The sequence below is a fragment of the Gamsiella multidivaricata genome (assembly GCF_025024155.1).
Source record: "Gamsiella multidivaricata strain RSA 2152 chromosome Unknown BC939scaffold_25, whole genome shotgun sequence".
In the NCBI taxonomy this organism is placed as follows: domain Eukaryota; kingdom Fungi; phylum Mortierellomycota; class Mortierellomycetes; order Mortierellales; family Mortierellaceae; genus Gamsiella; species Gamsiella multidivaricata.
In genome coordinates, this window is record NW_026251733.1 from 553 (window position 1) to 22273 (window position 21721).

At 50.2% G+C, this 21721-nt stretch overlaps 9 protein-coding genes across 9 annotated transcripts; 4 read left to right on the plus strand and 5 right to left on the minus strand.

Moving 5' to 3' along the window:
- Positions 1–484: 484 nt before the first annotated feature.
- BC939DRAFT_448340 (uncharacterized protein) lies at positions 485–2751 on the minus strand (the record flags this gene model as incomplete). Its single annotated transcript, XM_051555208.1, has 2 exons — positions 2378–2751; positions 485–1808 (listed from the first exon to the last, which is right to left on the minus strand). Coding segments are annotated over exons 1-2 (1280 nt in total), but the record flags the coding sequence as incomplete, so codon positions are not given.
- A 72-nt stretch (positions 2752–2823) lies between these two features.
- BC939DRAFT_448342 (uncharacterized protein) lies at positions 2824–3288 on the minus strand. Its single transcript, XM_051555209.1, has one exon. The coding sequence runs from the start codon at positions 3251–3253 to the stop codon at positions 2891–2893; it is 363 nt and encodes a 120-aa protein (XP_051413177.1). The 5' UTR covers positions 3254–3288; the 3' UTR covers positions 2824–2890.
- A 1209-nt stretch (positions 3289–4497) lies between these two features.
- On the plus strand, positions 4498–6056 carry BC939DRAFT_126071 (uncharacterized protein). The gene is made up of 2 exons (XM_051550031.1): positions 4498–4780; positions 5248–6056. Exons 1-2 carry the CDS (start codon positions 4714–4716, stop codon positions 5841–5843), a joined length of 663 nt encoding a protein of 220 aa, XP_051413178.1. The 5' UTR covers positions 4498–4713; the 3' UTR covers positions 5844–6056.
- A 374-nt stretch (positions 6057–6430) lies between these two features.
- BC939DRAFT_390627 (uncharacterized protein) lies at positions 6431–7390 on the plus strand (the record flags this gene model as incomplete). Its single annotated transcript, XM_051551909.1, has 2 exons — positions 6431–6538; positions 6932–7390. Coding segments are annotated over 2 exons (567 nt in total), but the record flags the coding sequence as incomplete, so codon positions are not given.
- Positions 7391–9984: 2594 nt separating this feature from the next.
- On the plus strand, positions 9985–12979 carry BC939DRAFT_448355 (uncharacterized protein). The gene is made up of 2 exons (XM_051555211.1): positions 9985–12593; positions 12701–12979. Exons 1-2 carry the CDS (start codon positions 10356–10358, stop codon positions 12887–12889), a joined length of 2427 nt encoding a protein of 808 aa, XP_051413180.1. The 5' UTR covers positions 9985–10355; the 3' UTR covers positions 12890–12979.
- Positions 12980–13548: 569 nt separating this feature from the next.
- Positions 13549–16071, plus strand: BC939DRAFT_502202 (acyl-CoA dehydrogenase/oxidase; the record flags this gene model as incomplete). Its single annotated transcript, XM_051560259.1, has 5 exons — positions 13549–13715; positions 13866–14001; positions 14090–14513; positions 14617–14717; positions 14833–16071. The coding sequence occupies 5 exons, from the start codon at positions 13549–13551 to the stop codon at positions 16069–16071; spliced, it is 2067 nt and encodes a 688-aa protein (XP_051413181.1).
- A 344-nt stretch (positions 16072–16415) lies between these two features.
- On the minus strand, positions 16416–17831 carry BC939DRAFT_395992 (rab-GTPase-TBC domain-containing protein; the record flags this gene model as incomplete). Its single annotated transcript, XM_051552255.1, has 2 exons — positions 16416–17498; positions 17637–17831. The coding sequence occupies 2 exons, from the start codon at positions 17829–17831 to the stop codon at positions 16416–16418; spliced, it is 1278 nt and encodes a 425-aa protein (XP_051413182.1).
- A 1856-nt stretch (positions 17832–19687) lies between these two features.
- On the minus strand, positions 19688–21070 carry BC939DRAFT_126190 (uncharacterized protein). The gene is made up of 4 exons (XM_051550033.1): positions 20842–21070; positions 20468–20707; positions 20264–20310; positions 19688–20085 (listed from the first exon to the last, which is right to left on the minus strand). Exons 1-4 carry the CDS (start codon positions 20909–20911, stop codon positions 19900–19902), a joined length of 543 nt encoding a protein of 180 aa, XP_051413183.1. The 5' UTR covers positions 20912–21070; the 3' UTR covers positions 19688–19899.
- On the minus strand, positions 20471–21590 carry BC939DRAFT_126179 (uncharacterized protein). The gene is made up of 2 exons (XM_051550032.1): positions 20842–21590; positions 20471–20707 (listed from the first exon to the last, which is right to left on the minus strand). Exon 1 carries the CDS (start codon positions 21436–21438, stop codon positions 20908–20910), a length of 531 nt encoding a protein of 176 aa, XP_051413184.1. The 5' UTR covers positions 21439–21590; the 3' UTR covers positions 20471–20707; positions 20842–20907.
- Between the last annotated feature and the right edge of the window lie 131 nt (positions 21591–21721).

A 21721-nucleotide genomic window follows, 5' to 3' on the forward strand; every position in this document is an offset into this window, starting at 1 on the left:
GATGAGCTCTGGTCTTGTGATGTCGTATGCATCTTTTAGTATATATTTGGATACAGCATGATGGTCTTCTGTGGTCAGGTCCGGGTTGTTGTCGAGCTCGGTGAAAGCTTCGTACGTGAGATCCCTTGCATTGGCAACTTGATGGGCATGCTCGTCTTCAATCATGCGTTGCTGGTGTTCGGTGGTCGCCGTCATCTCCTTCAGCTCTTTCTTTATAGACTTGATCTCATCCTTACTGGAGCCCTCGGCAAACCGCTGTACGCCCTTGATAATACATCCGGCGTCTGACATCTGCATAATGAACCGCTTTCTGAAGCCGTTCTTCGACAAATGTTTCTTGATGCGTGCGTTGATGTACAGGCGGCTGTAGAAGCTGTCTGGTAGTATGTAGCCTCTTCCACGTACATACTGCAACCCTAGACCTGATACCCCATGCACATGGTTCTTCTGATTGCAGATCCAATCCTGGAGAGCACAAGTTGTAGTGGGAAGTTTATTTGTTGCGCCGTCGACATGGACCATGTATGTCTTTGATTTGACGTGACGGACACGCCGCAACATCTGTCTGCATGTCTCCACTGTGACACCGCTTTGCGTGCTGAAGAAGCCTACCACATAGTCAACGTGATTCTCGATATTACAGTCGATGCCGACACTGATAGTTGGTGCGTGGATGAAATAATCGAGGTCGGCGATAACTGTGTTGATATTCTCGGCTACATAGCGCTTCTCACTCTCAGGTATGTTCCTTGTTATACAAATCCCACGGTAGCCTTTGCTCGCGAGGTCTCTGTGTATCCCCATGGATCGCTTGGCGCTGAGAGTGCTCGATATCCAAATTCGATTCCCTTTACGCATCAGATCACATATCTCGACCTGGAGCTGTATTTTAGTCCCGTACATCATTACGGTATCGCCATCCTGTGGTTTCGCCATATTGTGGATAACTTGCACGTCATCGCGCAGACTTTTCACGAGTTGCACATCCTCATTCGTAAGATCAGCGTCGAAACAGACGACCCGGGCCGCGCCCTCGATCAATGCATTCAGAGCGACGTTGTTCATGTCATGCTTGTCTCCCATAGTAGATTTGCTGGTCATCTGGTCAAAGAGCGAGCTAACTTCATCGAGGATCAAGATGACATCGTTGTCTAGATAGAAATCCAAGTCAAGTCTCCACAATGACTCTGCTTGGATCATAATTCTATCCTCTGTAATAATCGGCTTGCGAATATCTTGATAGTTTGGGATGTCGCGGCGCTGTCCATTGGCGTTTGCCAACGACTTTTTGCAGGTGACGCAAACGATTTGGCGTCCTGGATTTGCCTTGACGAGCGCATCAATATACATTGTTTTTCCTGTTCCTGTGGCAGAACAAAACATCAGGCTTGGTGACTTTTCCCTGGCTGCGTTGAGCTTGCCATTACCGAGTTTCAACGACGGAAATCCAGGTGCCAGCAGTTCGTGTTTGATGTATTTTTCGATGTATGTGATTGCTCCATCCAGAGGAACGGACGGTCGTTGTTTACATGCCATGGCACAAAGCTCGATTACGGCACTAAAGCCAAGCTTATCCAAGAGTACACCTAATTTTCTAGCGGACCTGTGACAGTGTAGGTGAATTTCGCCATTCGTCCACAGCTGTAGATACGCATGGTCGCTTGTATGGCAACGCTTGCATATATCACAATGACCCGAACATTTGCGTTTCAGCTTAAAGATCATGCCGCCTTCATAGTGCACTGCATACTGGTCCGCGTGCTTATACTTCAAGTATCTGTTACGTACAGAATCAACAATATGAGTAGGTAAAGCGATTTGTTGCTGGGTTGAAAATGCCGCGCTGGTCTGCTCGACTTGCCGAATGCGAGGGCGATTTTTCGAGGGTGTGTTGGCTATAGGCATGTCGACTTCAATGCTGCCAGGACGGAGGTTGGTGATATAGAACTCTGCATCCTCTGCATTCACAGATGCCTCATGCCATTCAGCACGCACAAAACGTCGGTGCATCTGATTGCGCTTGCAACTTCCGAGGATCCGGATGTTCCTGTTCTTGCTGTAGACACTCATGTCGATGTAGCTGCAAAGTCCACTGTTCGGCCCTTGATCCTGAGCTGACCTCGCACGCTCAAAGTCGAGCATGAATGCATGCATGTGCTTGTTGTTGTTCTTGAAGGCGTACGTTGGTATGATGATGTGCAGCGACACCTTCGAGCCGGACGATGCACTCAAGACTCGACACTGGTCAACTGTCACTGGGTATTGCGGTGCAAATTCATTGCGCGCAATAAGGAACGCCGCAAACATCTGTTGCTCCCGCTGCTCACTCGATTCAGTATCGTCTTGGACTGATTCGAGACTCCAATCAACATCATAGTACTCCGAACAGGCGTGGCCATCCCTGAGAAGCTCCCCGAAGAACCGGTCCTTGGCTGGTATGTCGGCATATGCTTGCAGAAATGCAGACAAGTTTTTGTAGCTCGCATGTTCGTAGAACGGGCTTCCTTTCTTGGATACCCCCGCCATGTACGCCACAAAGAACGTATTGGAGTTCTTGTCGGCTTGGGCAAAGGATCTCGCTTGCGGACCCAAGGTCTGGCCCTTTTCAGTAGCAAAGTATACGGATCCGAATTTACTGGACATTTGGCTGTTTGTGTCGTCGATTCCTGATAAATGGTGTGTAGTTTGTGTTATATATGTTAGGAAGCAACAGATCATTTTATCTGTCAGTTTCTGCCCACTGCTTTTGAGCTGCGCAAGCTTGTGACTCGCATTTTTTATGACTGCGTGAAATTCTGGCAAGTCCGGACGCGTTACTGCCAACAATGCTTGCTCTTTCTACTCTTTTCTCCCTCCATCCATACACACACACATCACATTCACAAGCGCACTACGTCTCCATCCGCACACAACACCGAACCTTTTTTTGACGCTGGTACTCTCTCTGCTCTTTACTCCCTCCATCCGCTCGCACACACCCCACATTCACAGGCGCATTGCTTCTCCATTTACACGTGCCTCGTTCCTCCATTACCAAAAAACATCCATCCATGGCGGCAAATACACTCTCCCTATTCTGTCTCGTTAGCGGCGACCCCTCATCGAGTGCGTTTCCCGTGAAGATATCTTCAGACGAGACCGTCGGCCAGCTCAAGGACGCAATCAAGGCCAAACAAACACCCGCCTTCGACGACATTACCGCCAACGACCTGGTGCTCTGGCGTGTCACGATTCCTGTCACTGCTGGCAACATCCATAAGGCAATCCTCCTGAACGAGATCGATCCCAAGACGGAGCTTGTGCCCACTGATGACCTTTCTGACGTCTTTGAAGAGGCACCGCCGAAGAAAACTATCCACATCTTCATCGAGCGACCCAAAGGTACATCCCGGCTAAACCCAGTTTTGCCGGTGGCCAGAATCCCATATTTATATTGAGAAAGACTGGCATTCTGGCCACGCCCCTGTGACCCGTGCGCGCTCCAAGCCTGCTTACTAATCAACTGGATTTTATTTAAAAAAATAAAATAAAAAAAAATAGCTACGAGCACGCCACACACTCTCGACCTTCATCCCGAGGTGGCTGCATTACGCAAACAGTTGTCCGAGCTGGAACAGCTCAACGTGGATCTGAGAAGCACTTCCATTTGTAAGTGAGAATGGTCCCGGCGAGCTGAATTACGAAGTCCTTGAAACCAGCAAGCTAATTTTATTTGTTTTTTTTCGGTAGCAATGGCAATCATGGACAAAAGAAATGGAGGAAACAGGAAAATTTGCCAATACGTGGCCGACACAGTGACATCAACTCTTGAGGAACTGCGACAACTCCTTCGGCCGCATTTTGAGCAGTTTGAAGGAGACGACTACGTACAAATTTATTTGTATCAACCCGGGTGTGCAAAACCTGTTTTGGTTAGCCACGACGACGTGCTCCGCTCTTGTTTGAAAATAGCCAAGGACAATGGCCACAAGAACTTCACCATATCTTTGGATAGCCCGGCCAAGAAGTTCTCGTCGTACACCTGGAAGGATGCACAGATCCAGTATGGAGTCCGAGAGTTTGAACTCATGCCAGCGTTCGATATTCAGCCAAAGTCATTGCTGGAAGACGAGAAAACGATATTGAAGCACGTCGTTGAGGACTGTATTTTCAAGAACAAGGCGTACCTGCTTGGTCCGGGTGCAAGCGAGGCAACGAAGTCATCGGTTGTCGATACATTCATGGTTGGAGCCATGCAATCCTACGGTTCCGAGATGTTCCTGGCACAACAACGGCCAATGAGCGGTATGCGTGGTCACGGGGCCGTCGACTTTGCTGTTGTCGACCGAGTACATCAGTCGCAAGTTCTTGGTGTTACGGAAGTCAAGAAGGAGGATTATGCGCAAGGCCTAGCTCAAAATATGGCGGAACTCGATGTGGCCGTGCAACAAAAGAAACGAAAACGAATTGACGAAGTGGACGAGGACAGCGGAGAGAGAATACCAACTCGCTTCAAGTCGTATGGGATTGTGACGGACTCATTCAAGTGGACACTTGTGGAATGTACATTGGATGAGGGCGACGTCTTGTCGTTTCGAGTGAAGGACATCCCAGGCGTTCTTGACTTGAAGCAGACCAAGAAGGAAGACGTGGAAAAGGACTGTGAGAAAGTCTTTAGCTATGTTCTTGCCCTGTACCAGTTGATGAAGGCTGAGATTGTGAACAGGAGCGCTTATGGCAGTCCTTCGTCTGACACCCCACCAAGCAAGAGAATGGCGACTGGTTCACCTCCTTCATAGTGGTTGGTGCCTTCCGACGGAAATACTCTGTATTTTGCTCATATAAACTGTTGCTGTTGCTACACCTGTTGATTTATTTTAATCGGGAAGGACGTGTTCCCAATACAATCAATACCAGCCTTAATTTGCAACCCCTCCTTATTTGACTGGACCAGGTGGATCAGGATGGTGCATCTTTTTAAAAAAAGCAATCACAATCTCATCTGTCGCATCTCATCTCATCTCTCCCATGTCCACCCCGATGCTGCGGCACCCATGCCCTACAAATGGGCTTGCCAACCCCATTTCATTCTCTTCATCCTCTCCTTCCTTCCTTCACCCATTCACCCAGTCCTTTTTTTCCTGCTTTCCTCCACCATGACCGTCAGTATGTCCTGCATTTCGAGCATAACACACCGACCTGCATGCGATTGACCTTTGCAACCGCGTACTGAAGCACACCTGCCAACCATTGTTCCTCCATTCGTAGACAAGCCGAAGTCAGAGGAGTCTATTGAGGCACTACGCAGGAAGCTGGAGGCTGTTTCACTGGACCTCAGGAACACACAGCGGGACCTCCTGGAGGCTAACGACAGCCTTGCGTCAACACAGGAAGAGCTTGAGGACACTGAGACCAAGCTCGAAGAGACTCAACTCGAGCTGCAGAACACTCGTGATGCTCTTGCCAACACCGAGCGTGCGCGCCAGGCAGCCAACCTCGACCGTGTCCTCGCGCGGCCAGCCAGACAGCAGGAGGTCTTTGTTGTCTTGAAGTTCCGGTCGCCCCAGCCATTGCCCGTCGGTGGATACCAACTTTTCACGCGGCAGCAAAAGGATGTTGAGCGCAGCTTGAAGCGATTTATTTCTGACAATCCGGAGCTCGATGCCGTTGTGATGGACAAGTTGCGATTCGATCGCTCTCCTCGAGGGCACCGTGTCTACCAGCGCATCAAGGACGACAAGGATGCACCGATCGAGTTCAGTCGCCGCAACTTCGCGCTCAAGAAAGGCCACTCCGAGGACGACATGATTGAGTATATCGCCAGTGTCTTCAACACCCATACTCAGGACCAGGAGAACATGTAGCTCTAGACTCGCCAGCTCTCTAGCATTTTAAAAAAATCTAGGATTCAATGAAGATTGACTATTAAAAAGGTGCCATTTTTCACCTGGTATATTTAAATAGCACAGGCATTCACCACGAGAATGGCATGGTATATCTCTGACGGACTCTCCTATTGACAACCCTCTCTTATTGGCGACCCTCTATTATTGACGACCCTCTCTTATTGCGCGGTGGGTAGAATTCCGAGTCGCTATCTAAGAATAACAGATATCTGAAAAACTACCCACCACGCAATAAGAGAGGGTTCAATACTCAGTCAAATAAAGAGGGTTGAAAAACAGAGAGGGCTGAACGTGCTAAATGTACGGATGGCCATGTTTGCATGTCGGCCCACCGTGCTACTAATAAATGAATCGACCCAATGCTTGTTTGAAGCAACGGAATCATGGATGAGGCTCTTGAATACGATGCCATCGTGCAGAATCACTGGAAGTTCTTACACAAGGACTGGCCTATCATCGACAGAGTGAAGCATCACCGCACAGAGATCGCTGTTGTGAATAACATTGACAGTATCAAGACGTTTGTGCTGAATCGCCTGGGTGTTATACCTGTATTCTTCTTCTTGACCGTGATCTTTGGCACTAGAGCATACTCTTGCCCGTACAGGAATGTCGAGAAGGGCGTCATGCTGCTTTATGTGCTTGTGAAAGGGGTTTCCTTGAGTGATATGGCACAATACATGCCGAAGACATCCTTCCACACAATCCATAAGGAGTTCTACATGTATAATCTTTCCGCACTAAACCGCCTTTTAACCACGATGTTGTCTGAGATGTTCTCTACATTGAAGTCGCGTCATCTCGCTGCCGAAAGAAACCCTGACCCCTTCAAGAACGTGACACTCAACTTGGATGGCCATGATTCTAGGATCATCTATGTGAACGCAGATAAAGCTAGTCTGTATTCATACAAGCTTAAGAAGTCTGGGTTCCGTGTGCAGGTGTGCACAGACATGAATAACATGGTCTATTTTGTGTCTGCACCCGCGCCATGCCGTGACTACAACGATGGGACCATGCTCCTCCGAATGGGCATCCAAAACAAGATCCACAAGCTGGACTGTGTTGCGTTGGATAACGGATACACTCTGTTTATCGGCAAGCTACTAGAAAGTGCGGACGAGCTCCAGTACGAGAACTTCTGCTACCCAATCCACAAAAGGCGCGGAATTGCACTGACTGAGGAAGAGAAGGCTTACAATGAGATCTTCGGGAGCTTCCGTTCTCGTATTGAGAGCTACTTCGGGGAGATGCAGTCGACGTTCACAAAGTTCAGTCATACAGTTGTGAACAAGGCGGCAGAGAAAGAGATGTTTGGCGTTCAGTACAATCTGGCATGCCTCCTGATGAACATCAAAAGGTTCGTTGCACTCAGGAATATCCCCACTGAACAACATCACACTTTGTGGCTTCAGGACGGCTTTGACTACCCCAACAAGGCAGAGCAAGAGACCATGTACACTCTTCCGAACATCCAAGTTAAGCTGTCACAGAGCAAGGATTTGCTTGCCACACGGAAGGCGTTCTTCGACATGGCTATTTCCATTCACACGGTAGCCGATGATGACATGGAAGATGGAAACGAAGTGAGGATCACTGGTCACCGCGGAGAAGGCAAAGAGAGAGAGTATCAGATCCTTCAGGACAAGATGAAACTCGTTGAGTACTTAAAATCCGCTCAAAGCTTTGATTAGCTCCATAAGGGGGTCGTTCCAGATCTGAAGGGCAGTCCAAGAACACTCGCACAGTCCAGTTTCCAGAGGGCCATTCGCGTGGTACATCTTTTTAAAAACAGCCCCTGTCTATCCGGCGACACTGGATCGCTGTGAGGTAACAAGTCACGTCTCGTCTTTCTAACCTAGCAAGCTAGGCCCGCATTAAAAACTAAAGCTTGGCTTCTTCACAGACCGCCCCACAAAACCCATTCACTAAATCAGAGGCACTGTGCTTAGTCTGGTTGCCTCAACAGTTTTATAAACGTGCCGCTGAATCACGTTCACCCAATACGGTCTTAATGGTGTGCTGAGTCAACAGGGTGGAACTACCTAGTGTTCCCGTCCTTTACTCCCTCGCTGACCATCTAAGTGATGTGCGACGAGCCAGACCTGGAACAGCTCTTATTTGTTGGCTGTCGTTTCGATTGCGGCTGTAGCCACAAGCCATCGAACAGTCTGAAGGGCAGTCAGAGTCCATCAGACCGAGAACAACCCCCTAGGATCACGCTAAATAGAAAAGACCGTCCGGTGACCTCTATAAAGGGGACCGGACGGTGCTATTGAAGCTATTAAAGATTCCTCTCTTGTCTCGCGGTTAATTGTAAGTATAGATAGACCTTGATTTATCGCAGGCAGCTCGCTGTTTGTTTCCTGTCCCACCTGCAGGTTTCATTCAGACCACAGTTAATAGACCCCATGTCTTTGACGGTTCTCGTTAAAAAAAAAAGACCTTTATTTAACTAGTTTTGATAAACTTCGATCTACAACAGTTTAGTCTGGCAGTTGTCCTTCCCACTTATGCAGAGCCGATTCTCCTTTTTTTTTGAGTGGTGTGAGGTGGGCGCGTCTAGACACCCCTATCTCTCGCTAATTGATGACATTGAAACTAGATGTCTCGAGCATTTTTTTTATAGCAACTTGCCTCTGGTGTCGAATGAGCCTACGAATCTATCAGACCTAACTAGCAATTATCTACAACAGCCGTCCTTTTCATCAGTGCAGAACCGATCCGCATTCGCCAGAAGACAGGGGACAAATTACATTCCCCGGGTCTGTGTAACAATTGTAGCACCTTGTTCATGGTTGTCAACCGCCTCATCCCCTGCAGGCAGTCCAGTAGCGCTCAATTTGCGGTATCCGGATCCAGCATGGAGCCAGGGCAACACCCGTTTGCGCGGTAGATGAGCTATGCGTCGCAAATTTATTTGTGGCCCTCACTTCAATCCTTTCGAGGACCCTTATATGGCGTCTGTTTCATCTTGGCTGTGGTCCCCCATCCCCCATTCTTGCTCTCGAGCAATGATCGCATCGCAGCGTGGCTTCAAGAGCAGCTCCATAGCCTGCGTTTTACCAGAGCTGACGAACTTGTGGGTGGTCTGGCGCGCAATTGAAAGTGTCGAGGTGAATAGGCTATCTTACTCCTTGATAAAGCTGATGGGTGCGATACCGCGGTGCAGCTTGCTGATGTTCCAGATGAGATTCGGGGAGCAGTCATTAAATCGACGCTCAAGAACAATAACTAGACTCGAAGATGTAAGACAGATCCTGGATCAAGGACCGTATGGGCTTTGGTAGAGCAGCGTGGTTCTTGTTGCGGACAACACTGCTGTTTCCTGGACTTGTTGTGTACGGCCGTCGACCTATTGCAGACTGTTGCGCCAGATCCGCTTGTGGATGTTATAAATATTACCCTTCCCTCAGTTCCACTTACAGTAGTCTCCAATCCATCGTTCTCACCGATATTTGGACGTGGACGATAATCAAAATGAAAGCGCAGGAGGGGTGTTAGGAGAGAATTGTCCACTAGCCTGATACCGTGATCCAAACAAGAGCCCAGCAGCATGGCAGCATAATATGTATAGCAATATAACCAGTTTCTGTGCAACGAAGCAATGTAATGAACTATTGGGGACTAGCAGCGCACCAAAATACCTTTGACAGGTCATAAATTCAAACTCTCCTTGGAAAAGAAACCCAATAAGTAGCACTATTCCTTTATAAAGATATTCGAAGTTTTGATGCTTTCAGGGGTGCACAAAGAAACAAGGTAGACTAGCAACCAGAATATCAATCGGTGATTATGGTTGGTTATGAATGTTTATTGAACTGGATGGCTAGGAGTTCATTATGATTATATAAAGAGGTAAGGCTAATTGCTTCTATCGAACGAATGGAACAAATAAGCATTGGCCTAGTCCAAGGAGACTGTCTGTACGTGCAGAGCTCCGCTGCACCCCAGCTCTGTACCTGAAGAAAAAGAATACCGAGAAACGACTTTCCTTATTTGTACTGAGGGCACCCATCGCGTTTGAGACCCTGATCTCCTCAGATGCCGTTGCCTCTCTTCCTCTTCTTTCTCTTTTCTCTTCATTCTCTCCTGTCCCCCTGTCCTCTTCACGATCCCATATCCCTTGACCCAATCCCTAGCATACGCCCACGCATCATCCAAACAGCCATCGTCCGCTACATAGTCTATCATCGTTGTCATCATTATCATCATTATCATCATCGCACACTTCTTCATCGACCACACTCTGCTATATCTCATCTCTCCCCCGCTTCTGCATCGTACCTAGAATTCTCGACATTCTTTTCTCTATTTCTGTACCTGTTTCTGCCTCCGCACCTTCATCACCATTTCCTTTTATAATACGTCGCGTGGTGACCATCTCTTTATACATCTATACTCTACCGACCTACCCCCTCTCCCCTCCAGTCCCTCTACCACCTCTAACCATCCCCTCTCGCACCAACCATGCACTATAAACCCCAGCCTCTACTGCCGCTCCAGAAACCATCCTCATTCCAGAAATCTGCGGGTCGCTTCAAAAGCTCTGGCTCGCTCCCCTACAGACGCGCTGCCTTCCTTCTCGTCGCTATATCTTCTTCGCTGCTCGTCTTCAACACGACCCATTTCCAGCCCACCTCTCTTTCATCCTCCACAGTCCCAAGCAACCCAGACTCATCTCTTTCGGCCACAACGTCCTTATCTGGAAATGGGCCTCACGACTATGAGCACGGGAGAGAACCCCACTTGCATCTTTACGACGATCCCGCGAGTGGGGATACGGAAGATACGCGCGATGATGGCGACTTGTGGGATGAATTCGAGGACGACATGGAGGAAGAGCTTGACAATTTGCCAGGGGCACTAAGAACTCCCGGACGACAGCCACCAGTCCGTATTCCCTTAAAGGCAGCAGATGGTGTGCTGCCCGCTCACTGCCCTACTCTCTTCCTCACGACAGAAACGTCTTATTACCCACCATCATACACAAGCTCCTCCACTGTTCCCTACCCATCATCCACCAACTCTTCCTCTTCTTTGCCAACACTTCTGCCTGACCAAGTCGCCTGCAAGCCCATCCCCTCTCAGCTCCAGGACTACTCTTTGGCTTTCTGTGTCTCCACTCAGGATTGCAGCCAAGGATTTATTCAAGTTGTGCGCGATGCTGTCGTAGATGACTCCCTGCTCCGTTTCAAGGTCTCAAGCAATGCGGACCACGACTGGCATTTCCGCCATGTTGCCGGCCCTGAGGACTTCTACTTTTTGCTCGAGGGCGCACAAAAACTCGCCCTAGGCGCGCACTTGGTCTCGAGTGATCTTTTGGTGAACATGGACGGTGACCACCATATCCAGTCTTTCTCCGCCTCTAATTCGACAGATTCCGACTCGAACACGACCTCTCGCAAACTCGTCTACAGAGCCGACTTTCGCATGACATTACCAGGCACAGTCCAGATTTCAGGATGGCTCACGTACGAGAAATTCAGGGCCATTCGCGAGAACCGGCCGGGTGTCTGGCCCCAATGGACGCATTCAGTTCTGATCGATCCCAAGACTAAGATTGACCTTCAGGAGCAGAATTCGACAGGCGCCGCCACCAAATTTACTATTTGCCCTGACTGCGAGCTGGACTCTTTCCTGGCTCAGGCGAGAGCATACCGCGAAGCCCATTTCGAACAATGTGACCGTATGGCCCCAGTCCGAGGATCGTATTGGGAGGAGGAGCTGGCGCTCAGGGTGTACTCAGAGCTGGACTCTGTTAACAGAGCGCGTGGAGCAGGCGCTGGTTTCGTTGGGAACAATGCAAAGAAAGATGAGGACAGAACGACAATGACAAACAATGACAAGCTAACCAGAGGTTGGCGTTTTGTCCCCAGCGGATGTACCATGACCAAAACATTAAGCCAGCCAAACGCTTCTTCGCAAGATCCCTTTGCACCAACTTGTGACTCTATCGCGTCCCCAGCTGCAGTGTTGCGCTCCCCTCATCTCCAGAAGATCAGTGACACCGAGGGTGGTGATGATTATCCAAGGCGCCGTATCTTTTTTACGGGCGACTCGCAAGTTCGGACGACATACAACGCCATTCTAAACCACTACCGTCCCAATGACCCAAGGCACCAGCAATTTCCTGTGCACGACGAGTACTTGCCCGGCCTGTATACCCTGAGCGACGATGACGACATCACGGTCATGCGCACTGCTGCGACAACCATCCCACGAAAAGAGACCGACACAGAGATCGAGCTTGTTTACAAGGCTGATCAATTCCTGGATGTTTTGATCGCCTCGACTGACGAGGAGTTGGACAGGTACGATACCATCTACCTTAATTTGGGACAGTGGCCTGCGAGTGGGCCTGCTGGCGGCGGACAGTGGTCGACAGCTCGTTTGTTGGAACGCTGGGAAGCTGTTATCGAGCGACTGAACCAGTGGAGGCAGTCGAGAAGCGACCGGCTGCAAGCGCTGTCGTTGTACTCAGACGAGGATGCCGCACGCAAGGATCCTACGTATGGATCTGGGGCGTCCTCGACCGTCATCTGGGCCGGCATGAACGCTTTCCCTATGCGTGTTGATCCATCGATCCGGGTGAAGGGCGACTGGAGGACAAACGCGCGCTTGGGCTATTGGGACGATTGGATCGAGACCATCTCTCAGGAGACCGGAGGATGGTTCCGACGAATGAACGCCTGGCAACTTACCTTTGTAAGTAACACTATGCGGATGTTGTGTGTCAAGTTGATTGCTACGTACTTGTGTTCTTTCGAGTGACTTACCTGGTTATTTTTTTTTTTTGTATCTGTTCGATGTAGCCCATGCTGGACCAGGTAACTGATAGGGCCCATTTCCAAAAGACAGACGCCATTGACGCGCTCAAACTCGAGGCGCTTTACAAGCTGGACCTCTGCTCAAAGATGGCTCCAGACAGGGCTTATTCAAGTCCGCTCCACACAACAGCGACAATGACAACGCCGGCGACTACGACAGCAGCAGTCTCATAATCACATCCTTTCATGTCTAATGATTTTATTATTTTCTTTTTGATGTTCCCATGTACTTTTAACTGTAATTAAAGCTGTCTACGAGCACTGATTGTTGAAAGCTGTAGAGTTGCCAGCCGCGCTACAGATGGCCCTTTGTAATATTTGGTCGAGTGACATTTTTCGGCTTGTGAAAGAAAACGTGCTGTGGCTGGAGATGCATGATTTGATCTGTACCACCCCAGAGCAGCACCCATCATGCGCACAGGGACAGTTGCTTTCAGTCTGATCCGTAGAGTAGCAGGTCGCGGCACAGGAACAGGACCATGCTCCATAGAGCTGTCTGTCTATAGAAGGACCAGGCCAGGGACGAAAAGATACTTTTTTTTGGGGGAGGATAGGGAAGCAAAGTGGCAGCCGAAGAGATGTGCATTGTTAACTGAACACAAAGAAGCAAAAAGACACGAGGGAAAGCCCTGCAGAGGCGTGTATAGCCATAAGCCGAGGAGCCGTTTCTCTATAAGAGCCGAGAGCTGATCTCCCCTTCGCTTCTCATTCGCCATCGCATCTCTTTTGTTCCTTCTCATCCTCTCTCATCCACCTCCACACACCCTCCACTCCACACCCCCTCCACTCCACACCCTACAGAGGAAAAAATAAAAAGAAGCAATATTTTACCAATGGCCGAGTCACAGAACAAGAAGGACCTTGCCCACGCGAGGACCAAGGTCAGCTTCAATGTCAAGGACATGACCAACTTCCTCTACCAGGGCGCCGCCAATGTCGACCAACGCAGATACATCATGGACCTGGTCGCGAAAGAGCCTATCTTCAACAAGGACGACTGGTAAACATACAATTTCCATTACTCTCTGTCCATTGATCTTGATGCATTTCGCCCTCTGCGTTACATAAAGTGTACATTTTCCACCGTATTTCCTCTTTCGGGTCGCAATGCAGTATGCTAACGGCCCTTTGGAATGTGTTGTTGCTGCAGGGGTTGGTTGAGCCATACGGACGCGGTCAAGCGCGGTATTGCCATGTCGACTCGCCTGGCCGAGCTCATGATGGAGCACGACCTCAACGATCTCGACTTTGCCACCATGATGGAGGCCATCGATGACACCCTCCCAGTAAGAAACACCTGCTTATTGATTGGCTCGAAATCTTCTGCTACCAAGCAGACAGTGGTTCTTAAGAAACATCATCATTTCCTGCTAGATCGTCCTCCACAATGGTGCTTTCATCCCGGTCATTACCGCGCAGGGGACAGAAGAGCAGATCGAGAAGTGGATCCCTCCAGCTCAAAAGTTCCAGATCATCGGCTGCTACGCCCAGACGGAGCTTGGTCACGGATCGAATCTCTCGTGTCTCGAGACCACGGCCACGTTCATCAAGGAGACGGACGAGTGGGAGATCAACAGCACGACCTTCACGGCTGCAAAGTGGTGGATCGGTGGTCTGGGCGCCCTGTGCACCCATGCCGTCGTCCAGGCAAGATTATTCATCGATGGCAAAGACTATGGTGCACATGTCTTTGTTGTGCCTCTTCGATCGCTCGACGACCACAAGCCCTTCCCTACTGTCCAGGTCGGTGACATCGGACCCAAGGCATACAACGGTTTCAACAAGATGGACAACGGATGTAAGTATCGCGTCTCCATTGAGATTGTGATTTACTTGCTTCTTTAGAGAACGTCTTGCTAATCATTCTTTGCTTTTTTTTTTTTGGTGGTTCGTTTACACAGTCGCCCGCTTCACCAAGCATCGCATCCCTCGTGAGAACATGCTGATGCGCTTCTCCAAGGTTTCCCGCGACGGTGTCTTCACCAAGCCTCCCCACGCCAAGGTACAGTCAAAGTTCTCTCACTCACACCTGGGGAAGCCGTCTCGGAAAAAAAAAGCGTTAATCCTCATATCTTAACATACTCTTCTATTTTACCTTTTTTTTAAAAATTACACAGCTCTCGTACGGCTCGATGGTGTTGCTGCGATCTGTTCTCATTAAGCAAATGGCCCTGTACCTCTCGCGCGCCACAACCGTCACGACCCGCTACTTGACCGTTCGCCGTCAGTTCAACAACCCGACGACGCGCAACGATGCGGATCTCAACCCCGGTCTGGAGACCCAGGTCATTAATTACCCCATGGTCCAGAATCGTCTCTTCCCGATGATCGCCCAGGCCTACGCCCTCTTCGCCGCAGGCTCCGTTATGATGGAAATGTACATCAACTTGATGACGAGCATTTCCACGGGTAACATCGATGCCCTGGCCGAGGTCCACGCCATGTCTTCAGCACTGAAGTCTTACTGCACAACCATCGGAGCTGCTGGTACGGAGGAGTCCAGAAAGCTGATGGGCGGGCATGGTTTCTCATACTTTACGGGATTGGCCCATCTGTTTGCCTCGATCGTACCCTCGAACACGTATGAGGGTGATAACTATGTCCTCACGCAGCAGATGGCCCGCTATCTGCTCAAGGAAGTCAAGACCGCGCGCACGAGCCCCGAGAAGGTCACACCGTACTCCAGGTACTTGCTGCTGGCCCTGAACAAGCCTGCGTTCGAGCGTACGACGTGTGCGGTCGCCCGGCCAGAGGACTGGCTGAAGCCCGAGATCCAGCTCGCGGCGTTCGAGCACCGCTGCGCGCGTCTTGCGTTCGAGTTGAGCGACGCCGTCGATGCCGCTGGAGCCGACCCAGCGAACAGCAAGACCTGGTCGGACCACAACATCGAATGCTACCGCATCTCGCACGCTCATGCACAGTATACCATGGTTCTCTGGTTCATCAAGGCCGTCAAGGATGCCCAGGACCCGGCGGCGGATGAGGAGCGTCGTGCGGAACCCGCATCTGTCAAGGTACTCGAGATCCTCTCGAACTTGCATGCCCTGCACACCATCCAGACCAACCTAGTGGACTTTGTCGAGGATGGTTACCTCTCGCCTGCTCAGTGCCTGTCACTCAGAGCTCAGGTCAAGGCCCTGGTCGCGTCCTTGGCGGACGACGCCATCGGCCTTGTGGACGCGTTCGATCATCCGGATTTCCTGCTGAACAGTGCCCTCGGCGCCAGCGATGGTGATGCCTATAAGAGGCTATGGGAGAAGGCCCAGACCGAGCCCCTGAACAAGAGAGAAGTCTGTGATGGTTACGAGGAGTACATCCGGCCATTGCTGAAGAAGCACGGAGACTTTAAGATGTAGAGTATATGGATAGACAGTGTTCTTCTTTCTCTTTTAGAGCTTTCAGTATAATTGCCCTAGACGGAGATGGTGCTTATCATATATTTAGCACATCATCCAAATAAAATAAAATAAAATAAAATAAAATAAAATAAATAAAGTTGTATGCAAAGAGCGACCGAAACGCGTCTTGTTCTTTAGGGTTAATCAGACGGAACATCGGCGCTACACATTCGTCGTGGTCCATACTATTATGTATATTTTATTATGTGCGCGCGAAAAAGCAGGTCTATTAGATGTTATCATTAGTCAGTTACCGATAAAGAAAAAAAGAGAAAGAAAAAGAAAAAAAGAAAAAGGATGTTCTATTTGTGAATGGTGCCAGCTCTCTTTCGGGTCTTGAACACACCCAAGGGCGAGAAGGAAGTCGAACCCATGGCGGACGATGCAGATGAAGTCGGAGCAGAGGTTCCAGCAGATATGTCTTGACTATCATCTATCTTACTATTCATCGTCGTCGCACCATTGGCCGAGAACACAGATCTCCGCCGACCCTTCGACGCAGCCGAGGTTGAAGTCGAAGTCGAAGCCGAAATCGAGGTCGAGGTCGAGGTCGTTTTCGCCCCTGACCCCGTCCCAGCTGCTGCAGCATCCATCGACTCTGCAGTTACTGCAATCAGCTTCTGGACCGACTGCTTCCTCAGCTTGATCTGCAGGGCCGCCTCCAGCAACGGTTTCGGCGCCAGGTTCTCGAGCGGGATATGCAAGATGTACGCGAGCAACTCGGACGAGGTCGGACACTTGTTCAACAGATGCTCCCGACACAGCTGCAGGATCGCCAAACCGACCCGGAAGAGTGCTTTGACTCCATCATAATAGAAAACATCCCAGACCCGCAGTACCGAGGCCCACGGCAGACTCATGGTGTAGAGGGTCATGAACCATTGAGTCATATACATCAACGGGATCACATCGTTCTTCTCCAGATGCTCTGCCAGCGGTGGGTCCTGATCCCGGAGGAGCCGCTCAAAGACCTGAGCATCGATCCGCAGCTGTCGGAGGGACGGCGTATAGTAATCCTGCATGTATCCCTCGATCGTCGCGACCAACAGCCAGAAGGCGTCCTCGACGGGCATCTGCATCAGCATCATCCCGACTAGTCGACCCATGCCCTGACAGTATCCGACGCTGGGCTTGTAGTGCGCGTAGGCCTTCAGGACTGCGTGCAGATCCTGTTGTCCTGTGCCTCCCATCCCGTTCCGGAAGTGGACGTGGTCCGGGTAACAGCGATGGATGTCTCGTTCGATTACCTCGTGGATCGGGAGAGGCCCCCGTTTACAGAGTTGTTCAAAGAGTCCGGGTTGGCGATAGAGATCTGCTTTTGCGAGGAAGAGCCATACGCGTCCACGGACGGACGTTGGCACGCCGTGTCTCACCAGCTTCTTGTACTAGTGGTCGGTGGAGAGAGGAAAAAAAGACAGTTAAAACGGAGATGTCAGCAACAAGAGATAAGAGATCTGTACTACTTCAATGGTTCTACAACGACAGAAAAAAGAGAGAAAAAAAAGAAAAAAAAGCGGCTTTACCTTGGTTGATTTTTTCACATTGTCGGCCTGAAGCCTCGTACAAGCATGGATCCACTTCAACTCGTTCTCGCGGTTATATTTCTGCCGTTTGACCGCCTTCTTGCGCTCCGTATCCGACACCGACAAGTTCGTCCCCGTCGACCCATTCGCGCCCAGCGCAGATCCCGTCCCCGTCAGGTCCTGTCCCTGATTCATCTCATCCTCAAGGTCATAGATGAACCCATAATCGTTGATATAGAACCTCGAGTTCTCGCCCGACTTTCCTCCTTCTTCCTCCACATCCTCCTCATCCTCCTCATGCCCATCAGAATCATAATCTTCATCATCCTCGCCGACCAAGGCCGACAGGTGCCGACTAATAATCCCACCCTCGATGCCATGCCCCAAAGGATGCGGCTTCCTCGTATCATCTGGATAATGCCCTGAATTCCGCTTGTTCATCCCAAACCAGTTCTTGGACCGGTTTTTCGAAGCATCCGCGGCTGCCCTCCGCTCTGCCGAGATGGCGTGCTGGGACGGTGCCGAGCTCGTTGTTTCCACACTATTGATACTACCGGCAGTGATCGCCGTCGCTTCACTGGGTCGCCTCTGTCGGGGCACCCTCTTGGAGTCCTGCTGAGCCGCCTGCATCTTGATCTCCTGAAGTTCATCCATTTTCTGTTGAATGCTAGAGTCCGAGTGCCGTGCCGGTCCTGAATTAGACCGCTGACGCGGTTCTGACCGACCCCAGGGTCGAAGTTTCGCAAACATGGGATGAGGTGCTCCAGAATCTGTGGATCCAGTCGCAGACGTGTCTGAGGCCGATGATGGCTTTACAGGTCGGTTGTCGCCTCTGACGGATCGACTCCGAGGACGATTTATGGGCTTGACAGGCGCACTGATGTTGCCCGTATTACCCTTCGCCCCCGTGTCTCCGGTTGTTCCCGAGATAGCAAAACTGATGCCCGGAGCTGATGTTGACGATAGAGCTGACGACGCAGCCTTTAACCCTGTGGCGAGAGACGAAGCAGCAGCAGTCGACGCTGCACCATTCGAAGACGAGCCATTGGAGGCGGGCGGCATTTGGATGACCGTCAAATCCATCTCTTTCGAGTCGCGATCCGCATAAAGTCCCGCTGTCGGCGCCATGGTGAATCCAGTCTTTTGCAAAACATGGTTGGTCCTTAAGCGAAGACCCTCCAAAACCGAAGACAAGTAGTGGTCATGAACCTCATGGTGCTGCTCCTGTTCAAGCCGCTCTTGTTCCTGCGATTGTGTGTCCTCTAACGAGGGACGAAGACCCTGTCGTGCCCTTGATTTTGTTGGAGAGCGAGGCGATCCCATGTCATCATGGACACCATGGCCCGATGTCAAGACCGTGATCTGGACGGGTGATACAGCCCTTGACGACAGTGAGTTTTTACGAGAAGACGGTCGGGATTGCTGCTGTCGAGACACAGACACAAGCCGATGCTGGTCTGCACCAAGCTCATTCGACTTGATTTCAAGCGATTTGGTGATCATGGTCGCCGAAGACCCATAGGGGTCTGCTGTGAGTGAATTCATAGAAGACGTTGAAGATTTTGTCGCCAACGACTGCAATCCCGGCGAGTGTTTTTGAGATCCGGTTCCCTTTGACTGCCGTGACGACGATCGTGGTGGGATAGCAGGCGCACACTCTGGGTGGGGCGCTGGCGGAGACGATAGGGTCTGTCTGCGCCCTTCGACAGTATTCTCAGTCGGTGTAGATTTTAAGTTCTCCTCGCTCATGAGTTTCCTCGGCTTGTGTCGTTCAGATACGTTGTTGGGATCAATGACGCCGGATGTGGCGGGTACGTGCCTGGCCAAGGCAGCGATCATCGATGGATTCTCGTCCAGGGCAGAACTCTTCTTGCGAAGCCGTGGTGGAGGTGGTGCTGCTACTGGTGCTGTTTCCTGGTCGCGGGCCTTTCTGTCGGATTGGGCCGAGGTTGCTGAACCTGCCCTGGATCGACTCTTTGGTGGTATGGGTGGAACGGTTGTTGCGGAAGTCCTGGGGGTCGAAGGTGCGAGCGTGAGTGATATCGGTGTTGCTGCAGTGAAATCAACATCCGCCTCTTTAAATCGCCCCACAACGCCCTCACAATACCCCTATCGAGTTCAAAAAGTCCAAAAATAAAAATAAGAATGAGTGTCTATCGCGAAGGTCATGCTGGTAAATTACGCCTGCATCCCCTTTCTCGTGGATGCCCGACAGCATGATCCTACACCACCTGCCCGCCTCTTTTCCTTCCCGACCTCTGTTCTAGATCGTAAATATATATAATTCATGGCGATAGGGTCCAGGGCGGGGGAAGGCACCTAGATCGGATCTGAGCACCATAAGAGCACCACTACGACTACAATCACCGCCAGGAGAGCACTGCACCCAGGAACCATTCACCCCATTCAATGGTAAAATGGTCCAGGGTTGCTCAGTTCTGATTGTAACCTTCGCATAAATTAAACCACAAACAACCAAATTTAGTCTAGGATACAATTGGGGTAAGAAAAAAAAAAAAGAGTAATGGGTGGATGAAAGGGAAAAAAGAATTTCGCATATTCTCTTTCATCCAAGGGCTGAGGATTGGGGGAATACATAATGCATTGCATCCTATTATTATAATTACCATGCAAAGCCCATCACCTAAACGCTGCAGCAACAGCACGTTCTCACCTGCAGGATTAAAAAAACAAAAAAACAAAAGAAGAGAAAATGCAATGTCAGGACAGGAACATGGACATGCAAAGTCCAGTTGTGTAGTAATATAGACGAACAGCCAAGAAGAGGGCCAATCGCTTGTTGTTTTTTTTTTCTCTTGACGTTCACTTACCGGCCATAAACATCAAATCTTCATTACTCTCTGCAGTAATGTTGCTCAAAGCTACTCCCTGTGCAATTGCCTGCAATCCTCCTTTTCCTGTTCCTGTTCCTGCTCCTGTTCCTGCTTCTGCACCTGCTCTTGATCCTGATCCTGCTTCTACTCCTGATCCTGAGCCTGAGCCTGAGCCTGAACCTGAACCTGAACCTGAACCTGATCCGCCTGTGCTGCGTACTGGCGAATGCGCCCCCTCTGTTCAATTGTTACCGCATAACAAATCAAAAAGAAGAAATGGTACGGGAGAGACTATTAGCATCACCAATTGATCGCAAAACAATACCCTGTTCTGGGCTATTTGTTCTGGTAATGAGGGAACGTCAGTTTACCAGCTAGGAGAACACCCATGTGTGCGTCAGTATCGGGGTTGGTACGGACGACAGTTGAGGGCTCGTTCATTTGCTAGAGGACGTCTCTTTTGGTTGCTGCCGCATGTAATTGCGGATAAGACCTATGGATCGGCTATCGAGAGTGGATGATACCGAGGTTGGCAGTAGTGGTGCGATGGTGAAGGTCGTAACAGAGGCAGTGGTGGGTGTGAGAATGTGGAGTGAGTGAGTGTGTTTGTTGAGACAGAAGTGAGTGGGTGAGTTAGTGCTGAGGTGAGAAAGAGTGAAGGAGAGAGAGAGAGGGAGGGGAGAGAGAGAAGGAGAGAAAGAGGGATGGGTATATGAATGAGAGTGGAGGAGGGGAATTGGATGAGAAGCGTGCGATGTGATGCGATGTGATGCGATGCTAGTGGTGATGTGTGATGTGTATGTGTCAGTGATGCTGATCACTTTGGTGAAAATGTCTCTCGACCTGAACAGCTCTTTCTTCTCTTTGACTGGTTTCCATTTGACATCATCCAATTGTGGCAGCCCTCTAAATGAATGCGGCGCCATTGTGCACCTTCTTGGTCGCAATTTAAAAAAAGGTTCAAGCATAGACGCAACATGGCTACATGCTTGCAATGGTTACATGACTACATGGCCACACGGCTGCACGGCTCCATCGATTGGCCTGCTTGAATGCTACACTAAAAACACAAAAGGAGGGTGAAGCCTTGCCCAACACACATTGTCTCGAAATAAAAACGCATCAGGCCTTCAGAAATTCGCTCGTAGAATTGTTGTTGACACGCGGTGAACAAATTACTTCACAAAAAAAGGGCGACTTGGAAGACGCGCAGGTGTCATGCGAGAACGATCGATAGACCAGGAAAGCAGG

Excerpts from the sequence above, each read along its gene's own strand:
- BC939DRAFT_126179 (XM_051550032.1), bottom strand. The coding sequence starts at position 21,438 with ATGCTTGAACCTTTTTTTAAATTGCGACCAAGAAGGTGCACAATGGCG.
- BC939DRAFT_448342 (XM_051555209.1), bottom strand. The coding sequence starts at position 3,253 with ATGTTGCCAGCAGTGACAGGAATCGTGACACGCCAGAGCACCAGGTCG.
- BC939DRAFT_126190 (XM_051550033.1), bottom strand. The coding sequence starts at position 20,911 with ATGAACGAGCCCTCAACTGTCGTCCGTACCAACCCCGATACTGACGCA. Across the intron at positions 20,311-20,467 it reads AGATTTGATGTTTATGGCCG|GTGAGAACGTGCTGTTGCTG; the intron begins GTAAGTGAACGT and ends TTAATCCTGCAG. Across the intron at positions 20,086-20,263 it reads TAGGTGATGGGCTTTGCATG|GTTACAATCAGAACTGAGCA; the intron begins GTAATTATAATA and ends ATTTATGCGAAG.
- BC939DRAFT_448355 (XM_051555211.1), top strand. The coding sequence starts at position 10,356 with ATGCACTATAAACCCCAGCCTCTACTGCCGCTCCAGAAACCATCCTCA. Across the intron at positions 12,594-12,700 it reads ACGCCTGGCAACTTACCTTT|CCCATGCTGGACCAGGTAAC; the intron begins GTAAGTAACACT and ends TGTTCGATGTAG.
- BC939DRAFT_126071 (XM_051550031.1), top strand. The coding sequence starts at position 4,714 with ATGGCAGTCCTTCGTCTGACACCCCACCAAGCAAGAGAATGGCGACTG. Across the intron at positions 4,781-5,247 it reads GGTTCACCTCCTTCATAGTG|ACAAGCCGAAGTCAGAGGAG; the intron begins GTTGGTGCCTTC and ends CTCCATTCGTAG.